We start from the raw sequence: 13,386 nt of genomic DNA, 5'->3' as shown, positions 1-13,386 counted from the left end.
TGCTCCTTGCATTCTTCTTCTTCAGGAAGAAGAGTTTGCTGCACACTAGGAAGAGTGAAAAGGAGGATAAAAATAACAAATGACTAAAAGGTAGCTGTAGTTTAATATCAAAAGAACCTTTTAAGCTTTGATCAGATGAACCTATCACATAATAAACTTTACAATTGTAGAGAATCACACTCAGTGACATATATTACTTCTCAGGATCTAAACTTACACCAGTTCACAACATCACAGTACCTTTATTATAGCTGGCAAGCAAATACAGAAAAGTTAACAGTCAGACACAGATTCTGGAGGGTAGAGGCGTCCTCCTCCACCCTTAGACATTTACGTAATATATGTTTGTATCTAAGCCAGGTCAACTTCAGCTCCTTGCACAGTCAGAAAAAAAACAAATCATAGACTGAATTATCATTTTCTTATTTCAACATCTAGTATTCGCTACTATACATGTCCCTATACACTACGTACTATATAGCATTCACTATTTTGACCACCTGCTTTGGAATGCAATGATATGCACTCCAAAAGTACCTGTTTTTCCTCTTAACTCTGATTAGATTCTAGAGAGCTAGCACATACAGATGTCTACACTTAGTCTGAAGAAACTAACTCCCAATATCTGAAAACAGCTACAACATGGTAACAGGTTGATTGTGTCTCCTGTGTGTGGACATGATTCTCCATCACCAAATTTGCAAGCAGTTAATATTTTCATGAAAACAGACCAAGGACTAGCCAGGCATGGTGACTGCACTACTTTAGGCACACTCCCTCCAAGTCAGGCTGCTATACCACGCTCAGCCTTCAGATAAATAGTGCACTTCTTTCCTATAGTTGGTCAGATGAATCACACCTTGGCCTTCAATCTGAGACCTATGCTCTAAAAACAGACCACACTTACCCTTTACCTACGACATCAGTGAGACTTAATGAACTAAATTGAAGAGTATCATAAAACATGAGAGTGTTTAAAATACCTTTTTCCTTTTCACTGTATCGGCTTATGTTACTGTTGTCACTATACAAAGGACCAGCAGTTGCATGGGGCTTGCAGCTGTGATATTGAGCGTTGAGGGTATTGACTGTGATGTGGATTAGGTGAAGTACAATCTTGCTGATTTCACAGTCTCTGTAGGGGTACTGTTCAGTGAAAGAGAAAAACCTCAGCTTAAAAACTAACTTTGGATAAACATTTAGGCAGTAAAATAGAAAAAAATGACAAGAATATTGCCAGCTGATGCGCTTTGCCTTACTTTGACTGTACATTTCTAAATACATCAAGAGAAGCAGGACTTTTTAATTACAAAACCGATTATTAATAATACTGCAAAAGGTCATGTCAGAAATGTTTTCCAAATACTGTTTCAATCTGCATGTTAACATTCATTGCTAGTGTCTCTGCTTCATTGCACACTACATGCCAGCTAGACCTTTGTTAAACATATTCATGTCTTCATTTCTGCATGTAAACACACTGTATTTTAATAACATTTCCTAAAAGTATCCCGTAACTAAAGAATACAAGTTGTTAAGGTAACTCACTCCATTTAAAAATTACCCAATTTTTTAAAATCAGTTCCACAGAATACTATCCATGACCTTTCCTGTCTATCAGCTTTTGAAACTTTACACAGTATTTTCCTATTTTCAAATACGTATTTTTCTTTCTCAGGTAACTATGAAAGACAATACAGACAGCAAGAAAAACAGGTCACTAGCACAGACGAAAATGTAAACTACTTCAGACAAATTAAAATTAAATAGACAGAGCGAGAAAACCAAAGAAAGGAACACTCTTCTTTATAGTTCCTTTCATTTGTAGTGCAGTTTGGTGCTCTATCTAATAAATTTCACTTTGAAGTGTGAATTTTAAGGTAGATGGCATCTTTTTAAGGCCACTCACCTTATAAAGAATGACAAGTACTGCCTTTAACCATATCTGCCGAATGTGAGGCTTGAGAGACCAGAGGGAGCAGCGAGGAGGCTGCTGAAAGTAATGCCTTAACTGAGGACAAGTGCAATATTTCAACACCTGCACTACCAAGGGAAGAAGGTGTTTTCCAAGGCTGATGTTATAGTCCATCACCTGAAAAGAATATTAGCACTGGAGTTAGTTTACCAAAATCAACAATGCTGATGTTGAAAAACAAAATATCTAATACAGTTTAGATATTAGTTAAGTAAAAAGAAGCTTATTTTTAAGGCTTAATGGCTTACACTATTAAGTAGAAACTTGCCAGCTTGTAATGACTTTGTGTTGCATATATTCCTTTGCAGTGAAACTGTTGGTTCGTTACTTACCATTGCAAAAAGACACACTTAACAGCACCTGCAAGCTCTACCCAGTAGAGCCTACAGACAAAGTATGCATCAACATTCAATCCAAAGCTTTTTAAAGCATCATTCTGGGAGACAGTGAATCCAGCCAGGCACAACTGTGTGAAATGTTTATAACTGCCAATCTGCATGCATACACAAGCTAGGTAATGTGACTCAGCTGATCAAACTGCTGTTTTTAATGACATTCTTCTGCAACACAGCTGTTCAAAAAGGAAAAGGGAAAAGTGAGCTCTTACAGCCTTGTGTTAAGCTGCAAAGTAACAAATTAACTAAACTGTTTAATGTTCAACTGTTTAATGATTCATTTTAACCATACAGTAATTGTTGAACTGTAAACAAAAGACAGGCATACTTCTCACTTAAATACTCTCCTTGTACTGAAAGATTTCAGCATATTTTATTCCATGAGAGAATTACTATTCAAATCATTTTACGTTGAAAGTTAATGGACTGCTCATGGCCAGCACCAGTTATGAAAAGGAAAAATAGGTTTCTACATTAATTCTGTGACTTAAAAAACTTTTCTCCAGTACCTAATCACTGCTATAAAACACTTCCCCAAATTGCTTGATGCTATGAAATTAAATAACACTATTTTACTGTAGATAAGTCTTCTTTTAGCTAGATATGCAAAATGAAACAAAAGAAAATGTGTTCTAAAAAAAAGCATTTTATCTGGCACAGTGTATATTGCCAGGTTTATTGGAATGTTTATAGAATAAATTTTGCTGGAACAGCATAGTATTATAGCATAGTTTGATCATGCCTCAACAGCCAAAATCATATTATGGTATACCATATATGTTTAAAAGACATGAACAATCGTGAGAGTTTTTTTAATTATCATTGCCAGTTTTCATTAATTTCTTACCAGCCTTGTAACATTAGCTGTTTTTTTCTTAAGCCACATATTCTGGAATTACATAATCAGCCAAGAATCCCAAGGGTAAGAATGTGGCTGAGAAGTTGTGAAGGAAGTCTAAATATTTAACTCCTAAAGGATCTATGAATAAAGATAATAAAATATACCTGGCTATAGAAAATATTCATCATTTTTAAGTTGTGGTGTTACTGTAGCCAGGTTGCTATTGTTACTGCTAGCCATAAATGCTTTGCCTCCTTAATGAACTTTGAAGAGCATCATGCCACTTGGTGCCTATCTTATCGGCTTGAATCTTGACAGTTTGCTACAGTGTGGGCATAAATCCTCACTGACACGACACAGTTGTGTTTTCTAAGGACACTGCATTGTTAACTTTTATTATTTTTCATCAATCTTGCAATATTAGCTGCTTTGCTTTAAAGCTGCATGTCCTGGAATCAGCAGCTGGACTAGATCATACCTAGGATCTGCAAAGCCTTTGCCTCTGACACTGACAGGTAGTTGATACCTAGAGAGATATAACAGCAGAGCAAGCAAACACTTGTGCATCCCCTAAAATCTATCACCTCTCATGATCTACAGTTTAAATGGACTTCACCTTTTATCAGGAGCCCTGTACACCTAAACAGACATTATTTATCACACTGCTAATCATCCACATCATCCATCTCCTTTAGAACTGTATTTCTGCTTTTTGATTTTGTTTTTATTAGAACGTGGAGACATACCTAATTTGCAAACACAAAATTCATCTCCCAAGTTCCCTTCTGAACAGGCTGATTAGTGGTTTCTCCCTATAAAATCCTCTAGTTCAATGTCCAACTGTCTCAGATTTTCCTGCTGCACGCAGAGAGGTTAAGAGATGAATCCCATGTCTACCCATGCAGGGTTGTCCTGTCAATCAGATGGCACATATCACCAAACATGGTCCTGCCCTTGTGCCCTCAGGCTGACCTTTGGTGATATAGCATGGTTCGGACAAAGCCATCCATACAAGGAAGACAGAGCCCTGCCTTAACACAGTACCTCCTGTAATGCAGACAGGCCTTCAGTTAAGCAGACACAATTTTTAAGACATCTTAGGCAGATTTAGAAGAAATGAGGCTACAAATCCTGAGCAGAACTCAGTCTTGGATCTGGAGCAGAACACTGCACTGCTACGTTCCCGCACATGCTGTCCTTCCCCCTCAGACAGGATTGTACAATATTGCCACCATGCGGGGCAATACTGAACTGACTTCAAGCAGCAAGGCATTTCCACATTTCCTGCTAAGGAGGGAAAAGGGCATTTTACTCTCTCAAAAATTTCAAATACTCAGATTTTATGATGCAAAATGTTAAAAGAAGTCTTTGATAATGTTCTCTTGAACTGATCATTCCAGTCAAGCTTCTATTAAAACCAAGGAACCAGCACATTAGTCCAGGCCCAATCTTTGCAGAGCTGACAAGGAAAAGGAAAGCAAGTAGATAGGACCTGAAGGAGGGTCAGGGGGATGTAATTAAAACAGATTTTTTTTCTTTTTTTTTAAATAAAAAGTTCCATACAGACTTTTTGTTCTGCAAATGTATACTGGGATTGCATCAAATAGCATTTCTTTTGCAGCAAAGGAGATTCCCAACAGAACACATCCTTACAACTAAGAAAAAAAATCCCCTCAAAAAACAAATTAGAGTTTTGACATCTACAACATGGAGGAAAAATCCTAGCCCATTGAAGTCCTCTACTCCACTTGACTTTAGTGGAGCCAGCATTCATTCATGAATCTTTTCAAACAGAAATGGTGAATTTGACTACCTTGAGATAGTTTAAAAACAGATGAGGAACGGCAGGACTGATATTTACAGGGGCAGTAAGTAGTACTTCTGAAAATCAGGTCTTTTGAGATCTTTGTCTGAAGTTTGGGCATTCAGACTTGGAAAGTGTTCAGAAAAGTGTGGAACATACTGCCCTGTGATCTAAACCGCCACTTCTGGACTCTCAGTACAACATAACAGCCTGAACTTCCTTTCACATTCTTCAGCTTAAAATTGTACAAGTGAAAGATGAGCCAGGAACAACATACAGTAATGCTGCCCGAAGACAGTGGATCAGGATGCATTTGCAGCTATCCAGCTTGCACTGACACCTTATTCTTTGCCTGCTGGAACATAGATACTTGACTTTTCCATAACTATGAAAGTCTGTGCAAGTTATCTTCATTACAATGAAGATTCAAGATATTCAAAAATATCACTCCTTCCACTGTATGGAATCAGAAAACCTTAATAAAAAGTAAGGTTATGGGAGAAGTAAGGACACCTTTAAGCAATGTTTGAACTTTACAACAGGCATTTTAAGAGCCTAGTGGATATCTAAATCAGTAATACTCTCTTCTCCTCTAAGGTAATCCTTAGATACTGTGATAAATTGTAGAATTACAGAACTGATGAAGCTTCTTCATCATAAACAGTAACAATATACTACAAGTGTGCAATGCTTTACAGCATCAACAAAATGCTCTTCCAGTAAGAATTAAGCCTCAAAAGTGGCTCGTGATATAAGGAATAGCTGCCGTCCCTACTTTAAAAGTAGAAAAAGAAGGTACATGGCAAGTGCTCAAAGTCATTTATCATAGCAGTATAGATTTTATGAAAGGGGCATCACTCCCTAGGAAAGAGGGAAAAGAAATTTCTGGCACAGTTTAAGGAAGGAGCACAGTGAGTCTCCTGCAAAGTAAGGAACATCAGAAATCTTACAGATTATTCACACAGGGGACAGGCAATGGCTCATGGCTTCCAGGTCTTCCTCAGTGGGAAAGCAGGACATAATACGTGAGGAAAGTGAGGCATTCAAAGGCTATGGAAGGAGTGTAAGGGGCATTTAGAGCAGTCTCTAATTTTTCAAACATAGAAGCATTTGCGCGCACATGCATGCTACCACTATGCTACCAACGCAGCAAGTTTAGAGCACGAGTATGAAGGTATTTAGCACCCTCCTCTGTAACAATTTACTCTCAAACAAAACTCTACAGAAAGCACTTGACTAGATTAGACAGAGCTTTCTGAACAGTAAAGATGGAAATAGCCTTCCTTGTTCCCAAAATCACCTCAGCAGGTTGAGGAAATGTTCAGTAGAGTAAAACACAACTACCAGACACGGCCATTATTTTGGTACGAACGGCTGTGCAACTGCAAAGAGAAAGAGCTGCAAAAGGTAGTAAGCGCCTCCACCTACTTGTGCTATTCCGGCGATAAAGGCATTAAAACAGGTTGAAACACGCATTTTCTGTGGTGCAATCATGAAGCAGCCTTCCTGCTGATCATAGCCAAGCAGTACATACAGATGGCGCTTGACTGTGTTGAAAGCCTTAGCGCTGCTGATGTCTGACTCAGCGCTGCTCTCATCCTTTGCCATGAACTTCATGAGCACAGTAATGAGCTGGTGGACAGTCTGGTGATCAATCCCAGCATCCTCTGGCAGCAGATCTTTTATTGTATTATCATTCTCTGGAGAGGGTTGTCCTATCAGTACAAGAGAGACGTTGGTGACATTCTGGCCATTTCTCAGCTTTCTCACACTTAATAAAGCTGCTAATCTTCCTATTCCAGTGCACCTCTACCAAACTGAGTGTCACTACTCCTTTGTATCAATGTGAATTAAAGGCAAATCAAACTCTATGGCCACCAAATTCTCATCTAGCATAGTTTTCATTCTTTCTCAGCAAATATTAGTGGGCATCAGTCTTTTCATTTTCACACTCCAGACTGTTATGGATTTTTACAGTATTTCCATGTACTTTTAGAATTGTTTATTATTAACAGACTCCTTCAGTAATTGCTTTTAGAGGTACCCTCTTCTATCTCACCCTCTGCGTACGGCCTTTTATATTACTAAAGATGTCTAGTGCTTAGCAGTTCAAGTTCTGTGCTATATTAACAAGAGTGACTGAATTCACAAAAAGCAACAGGTATTTTACAAATCAGTGTATCGGATTCTTTTTTATTAATTATGAAAATGTGAACGCTACAGCACAGTAAAGAATGTAATGACATATATGGTCTGTTAAGCAGTACTTTAGATAAAATGTTTCTCTATAAATAAAATAGACACTTTACTTTCAATAGAATAATTAACAAAGAGAAGAGAAAATACTCTCTGGGACAGCATCGAAAAGGGGGAGATATGTAAAATTTAAGTTTTTAATTACAACATTAACTTTAATTAAATATCATTACTGTTAATTGGATAACAATTAATTTTAATTGTTATTAAAATATATTCTGATGAATTTTCTGATCTGTGGCTAAAAATCTGCTAAACGACCAATAATTGTGAGATTTTAAAAAGAAGTAGTAAGTGCTGCGCAGCAGGAGAGGGAAAGCCATTGGTCTTCTGGTTTTCAAAGCATCTATGATAAGTCTAAACCACACTATCAGAATTTTCTTCCTGTCAGTGATTACTAGGTACTTGCACCTTTTTTATATATGTATTTTAGAGAAAATTGAAATTTGCTGTTCAAGTAACAACCTAAACCTGGAAACTGAGGCTTTAAAATAGCAAAGTATGTCTAATAAAATCACAATGGCTGAGAATGGCTATCGTGAGACTGACAATTCTCATGTGACAGGTTTCTTTAACCCTAACATAGGGAATGGTGCTAATAAATAAAGAACTATCATTTGCTTTCATATCTGCTCTTCGCACCTTTATTTCCTGTTACAATCTGCACATATGTTTTGTAAGGACAGGTTGATTGCCAACTCTCACTGGGCTGTTATGATAGGGCTATAAATAGTTCTGATTCAGATACTCTCCTAATCCATTTCATATCTCAAAGTTAGTGCCTATGGGGGCAAGGCATTCTCCTGTTCAACTGATTATGCAGTAAACTGATCTGTTCTGATTGTGAACTTTCTGTCCGTTGAAAATATTTTAAGTCCTGAAGAAAGAAGAAGATCTGAAACTGAGATTTTCACTTCCAGATGGTACAAAGTACAAAAGGCTCAATCTGAGCAAGAAATGTCAGTGATCATCATTATTCAGAGATTATATACTTACCTGGGCCCTGCTCAGCTAGCTATTCTACAAATGTTTCACAGAGGGCTGCATCTTCACAAAATGTTGTTAGTAAATAAAAAATAAGGGACTCGGGATGGCTGTAAGTATACAGAGGGGACCACTGCAACTTATAGTACCTGCTTTCAAAAGCATTCTGTCTACTGGCTCTCTAAACCCTGAAGGTGAAAGATCAACACGAAGACAGGATACACATTGGGCCAGCACACTTAAGATTTGCTAGTGTTCCTGTAGGCAATGAAACACAGGAAGGTGAGACACTAGTAGCACAACTGACTGCTTTTGAATAATCTCCCCCAGTCCTGAACAACTGGGGGTAGTTTTCAGTACGGATCTAGAGTAAAACTTGAACTTAACTTTGTGGAACTACACTGAGACACGTGAATCACTCAGCCTTTTAGGTATCTTGCACCTTGCATAAGTTTATCTTCTGAGTAAGCAAGAAAGCCAGCACTAGTACCTTGCTTTTCCTATTCCATCAAATTATCCCCTACTCTAACCTACCCGGTGTTTGGTCTGGTGTTCCACCAAGTGCTGGAGCAGACTGCTCATGTCTGGTCAGGCTGACAGCTTAAAAAAAAAAAGAAAAAAAAAAAGCATAAGAACAGCTCTGTTTACATAAGCAGTATTGGCATCTTAACCTTCAGCATATATTCAGTGCTACCCTACATACTTTCATTTGCTCATGTACTGTTGTCAGGCAGTGAGTGTAACAGTTTGAAACATTTCACTTTTGTGCTCTACAGGTTTTGTGCATTGTGTTTTGCAATTGTAGTTTTCTTCACCATTCGGTTTTGCTGGTACAAGAGTCATCACACAGGTTCACCTGTGCAGGATCAGAAGCTAATCAAGAAGGATTATATAAAAGAGTCCCAAAATATGGTGTTGTCTGGTTTGAAGAAAAGAAGTTACCTTGATGAGTTCAGCAGATCATTAGTACCCAAGACTGAATGCTACTGTAAGCATAGGAGTAATATGAGGGGTCCAATTTGAATGTAAGACTAATTAGCATTTGTAAAATTCTCTAAATGAGAATGGGTAAGCTTTAGTTTTGCTTGGGAGATATCTTTACAACTCTCTATACAGGCCTACGATTTTCCAGCACCTAAGTTGTCCTCCTGTGCAAGATGGCAGGAAGGATTTGTTGCATGTACATTCCTTTCTTGACAAAGGAATTCTGAAGCTATCCAACAGCTCATCCAGGACATGAAGAGTTGTTTCTAAGATGTCTAATGTGTATAAACTGATCAATAATTACAATTAATAAATAAATTAGTAGAGTAATTGTTCTGTGAACACTATATCTATTTTATACAAAATTATTGTGTACTAGCCACAATTAAAAAACTAAGATCTATCTACCAACTAGTCTTAAAACATTTTATTCTAGCATTTTAAATAAAGACAGCACAGACCTAATTTTGTCTGTATTCTTCGTCAAACTTACTGACTTGTCATTATCTGAATAATGTCCAAATCAGTCAGAAATCTAAATTTGCTATCCTAGTTGGATAAATATTGACAATTCCAATGAGTGCCCAGCAATAGGATACAATCCTACGGGAGAAGATACAGGCGTATCACAAAAATATAAATAGATACTCAACGAATTTTGGTGGTTAAGGTTTCTGGAAGGGAGAGCGCTCTCTTTGACTCCACTGGTCCCTTCACACTGTCCCTCAGGGAACGCACACTCTTCTGACGATTACGTGCGAAACGAGCCCTCTTGATCTTCCACATTGCTGCATCACTGAGGTTGGCGACATTTGTCCGGACAGCAGTGATAGCTTTGCAAATGCAATTGACCAAGTTAGGATTCATTCCACAGCATGGCGAGGCCCTAATGCTGCCAAGTGCAACTGGGCCCCAGGTCCCATTGAAGTCAAGAACACTTCATACAGGTTCAAGGGGTCCATCTGCAAGGAACTCATTTGCATGCGCTCAGTCTAAAATCTGTAAAACCCCAAACCACTTAAGTGTGTTTAAAAAAAATAATGCTGTTCCTTCTTTGTTTATTTAGAGATTGGACAAAACCAGACTCTTGAACCCAAAACCTGAATTTCAGGATAAGGGAGTATCAGGTGCCCTCTATTTAAGATGGCAGAAACCTCATAAGTACAGTTCACATTTAGTGCACTCATAACAAAATGTGGCCTCTAGTTCTACCTCAAACTGAAATTCTGTCCTGCCTACACCTCTCATCCTGGATCTGAACAGTGCCTCTAAAATCTTGTGAGTGTGGTTATGTTTTTCTAGTACTGTTACCAGTAGCATCAGTGCATCTATCTCAATGGAGTCACTGATCTTTTTCTATACTCATGTTTGTGGCACATTCAAACTCTGAGTTTTATTACCTGAGTCACCAAAGGTGATGACTCCACCCTTTGAACCACTTACAGATGTCTTAGAAAAGACAAAGAGGAAAGTTCAAAAGAATCTTGAAAAATATCTTTTGCATTTTTTAAATTAAATGCTCTCAAATATTTTTACTTAAAGATGTGGCCTTACATCTGCAGCCAGAGGTACTAGCAACCACTACTGAGATACCCTTCTCAGGCCATAACAATAGGTCCTAGCTTTGGGCCAAGCTACCCACATATGAAGAAAATATGTTTGCAGCTCCATCTGTTTTCCAGATGGATGCAGCAGCATCACCTGGGCTTTTTTAGGCACTGGACTTCACACAAGTGCAAGAGGAGTCATTAGGCTGTTGATGGAGCAGGTGCTGTCCAGACAGCTGTTCCCCACCTCCTCCAAGCAAGTCAGATGTAAACAGAACTGGCTCATGACCATCACTTGAGTAAGAAAACTTTTAATTATTCAGCATGTTAAACAACCATGCACAGATTATTATTTCAGCTCCTCCCCGTCTCCCAAATGAAAAGAAAGAAATATGTAATCTCATCAAGAAACAAAATATGGGACAGGAAAAACCTTTAAGGAAGTTTGTCCCTGCAGGAATAGTTAACCAAGATCCTGCTCTAAGATTCCAAGTACTTCTTGTGGCGCGTCCCATGCCTTTTGTTTTTGTTTTGGGGATCATGCAATTCCTAGGGCTGAGATCTGTCTTTATGCAGACCCTTACATGCATGACCTAGCCCTCTGAGATTAGTAATGTTACCAGCGTTACAACATCTACAGAAGAACAAATAGGTTAATGCAGGTTGCAGCTGATTCATCACAGAACCAGATCATGTTTCAAGCAGGGCTGGGAATCATATGCTAGTTAGAGTAAAACACAGTGCTCAAACCGGACACAGAATATATCCTAATCTGCACCAGGGCAGTCAGAAAGTTATTTTGAGTTATTCTCTTCTGACCTAAAGAATTAGTTTCAGCAAGTTTATGCAGGTGAGGCCTACATCTCTCTCATACCCTTGCAGGCAGCTGAAATTCCAGCAGCTGATAAAAGGTCATCAAAATGATCTGGTTTCTGCTTACTTGTTGGGAAAGGGAATTCTTTGTTGCAGTCCAGATGAAGCTGTGCTTCCAGAGACAGGGTCTCAAAGCGATTCACAAAGAACTCCCAGCTCAAAGCTGGAATATCTGCTTTTAGAAAATGAAGTAGCAAAAGCTTACTAAGAATTGTGGGTCTGTCCTTAACAACTGTGTCAAACTGGAAATCAAGGCAGAGGCAGAGACCCTGTGTAGAGAAAAAACACAAAACTGAGATGTGAAGACTATTACAATTGTTTTTAAAGCAATGGGAGGTCAAAGCTCACATTTTCCATTATTTAATACAGGACAAAGGTTTAGCTCCCATTTCCTAGTGCTTTAAATCAGAAGCAATGCTGCTGATATCAGTAGAAAAGTAAGATAAATAAGGAGATAATCAAGTACCATATTTAGAATGGTGAATTTTCTACACTGATTTTGAAGAATACAAAGATATAGGAAAAAATCTGCCTACTGAGCATTGTACACACTATCACATCTTAACAACATCTACAGCTTTCTCCAGTAACAGTTCAAATGCCATAGTAATCCTTTGTAGTCAAAGTTGGGGCTAGGGCGATATAATTTTCCACACCTACTTTGTGTTTCTGTCAATTATCAAGATCCATAAGGTTTGTCTTACAAGCTACTAACAGAGACAGTGATACTGTATACCTGAACCTCCCTGAACTTGGGGTCAACCTCAGCTTCCTGTCTGAATGCATATTTTTTGTCTCATATAATGAACCTACCTGTAAAGCTGGCCTCTTTATGGTGTCAAGTAATAGCCCAGCTCTTGTAGCTACTGCTGGGTTGACATCTTCCACAGCAGTTAGGAAACAGCAGAATGCATGAGCCAAAGAATACTTCAGTAGGTGGTTTTTTGTCACAGAGTGAATATCCAAAAACCTGCACAACACAGCCACCTTCTCCACTGTAGCAGCCATGCCCCAAGACAAAGAAGATATTCATATTAATTTTGGCAATGGGTTCTTTATGTCCTGATTAAGATATATTTTTAGGAGAGGCATATTAGAAAGCAAAAACAAAAAATAGTTGGCAAATATTATTGTAAATTTGTTCTTATTTTGATTATCTAGAATGACTCATATTCTCCTCTACTCTGCTGCTTTTTTTACTATCTCCAAAAGTCCCCAAACCAGCAAAAAGATAATCACCAATTACAGTTCTCCTAACAGTAGAGGAAGTTCTACCTCTTCAGCAAAGCAACAAACAGACAAAAGGCCTACAATTCTCAAGCCTACCTGCTTCAAATCTCATCTTCCAATCTTTGCTGTTGAAATTGCTGTTTATGATAGTCCAGAAAATGTCACCTCCGTGGGGAAGTGAAAGCGCATGGAGAAGAAGTGGGACTGCCAGAGAAGAAAGCTGAGAAAACTCAGACTTCACAACTCCCCATAAGCTGGAAAGACCAAGAATAGCAAGTCTGCTTATAATGCAATACCTTGGCATCCTTTCTTCTAAATGTCCACACTGTACTGCTGGTGGGAATATGCTTTTCATGACAACCTCTGTGAGCCATTCTAAGCACTCATGCGAACACTACAGCTGCTGGTACAAGAAAAGAGCTACTTGGAAATCTTCAAATACAGCAGAATTTCTTGAAAACCCAGGTTCAAACATCCCTTACACTGAAACACTTCAG

The 13,386-nt window shown here is 38.4% G+C and overlaps 1 protein-coding gene across 10 annotated transcripts in view; it reads right to left on the bottom strand.

Annotated features, from left to right (window-relative positions):
* The window catches only part of UNC79 (unc-79 homolog, NALCN channel complex subunit), a 107,021-nt gene that overhangs the window by 53,930 nt on the left and 39,705 nt on the right, over nt 1-13,386 (bottom strand). For 9 of the 10 annotated variants that reach the window (XM_062576171.1, XM_062576173.1, XM_062576174.1 and 6 more), the window contains 8 exons: nt 12,986-13,143; nt 12,473-12,654; nt 11,727-11,928; nt 9,893-10,072; nt 8,790-8,855; nt 6,444-6,730; nt 1,910-2,092; nt 984-1,146 (listed from right to left, as the gene is read on the bottom strand). In XM_062576171.1, the coding sequence (XP_062432155.1) occupies nt 984-1,146; nt 1,910-2,092; nt 6,444-6,730; nt 8,790-8,855; nt 9,893-10,072; nt 11,727-11,928; nt 12,473-12,654; nt 12,986-13,143 (1,421 nt within the window). The remainder of the gene's footprint in view (nt 1-983; nt 1,147-1,909; nt 2,093-6,443; nt 6,731-8,789; nt 8,856-9,892; nt 10,073-11,726; nt 11,929-12,472; nt 12,655-12,985; nt 13,144-13,386) is intronic. The other variant, XM_062576176.1, reaches the window with a different exon arrangement.

Source organism: Rhea pennata, chromosome 5, assembly GCF_028389875.1.
Source record: "Rhea pennata isolate bPtePen1 chromosome 5, bPtePen1.pri, whole genome shotgun sequence".
Lineage (NCBI taxonomy): Eukaryota > Metazoa > Chordata > Aves > Rheiformes > Rheidae > Rhea > Rhea pennata.
Note: the sequence above shows the minus strand (reverse complement) of the source record. Positions and strands in the feature narration are given on the sequence as shown.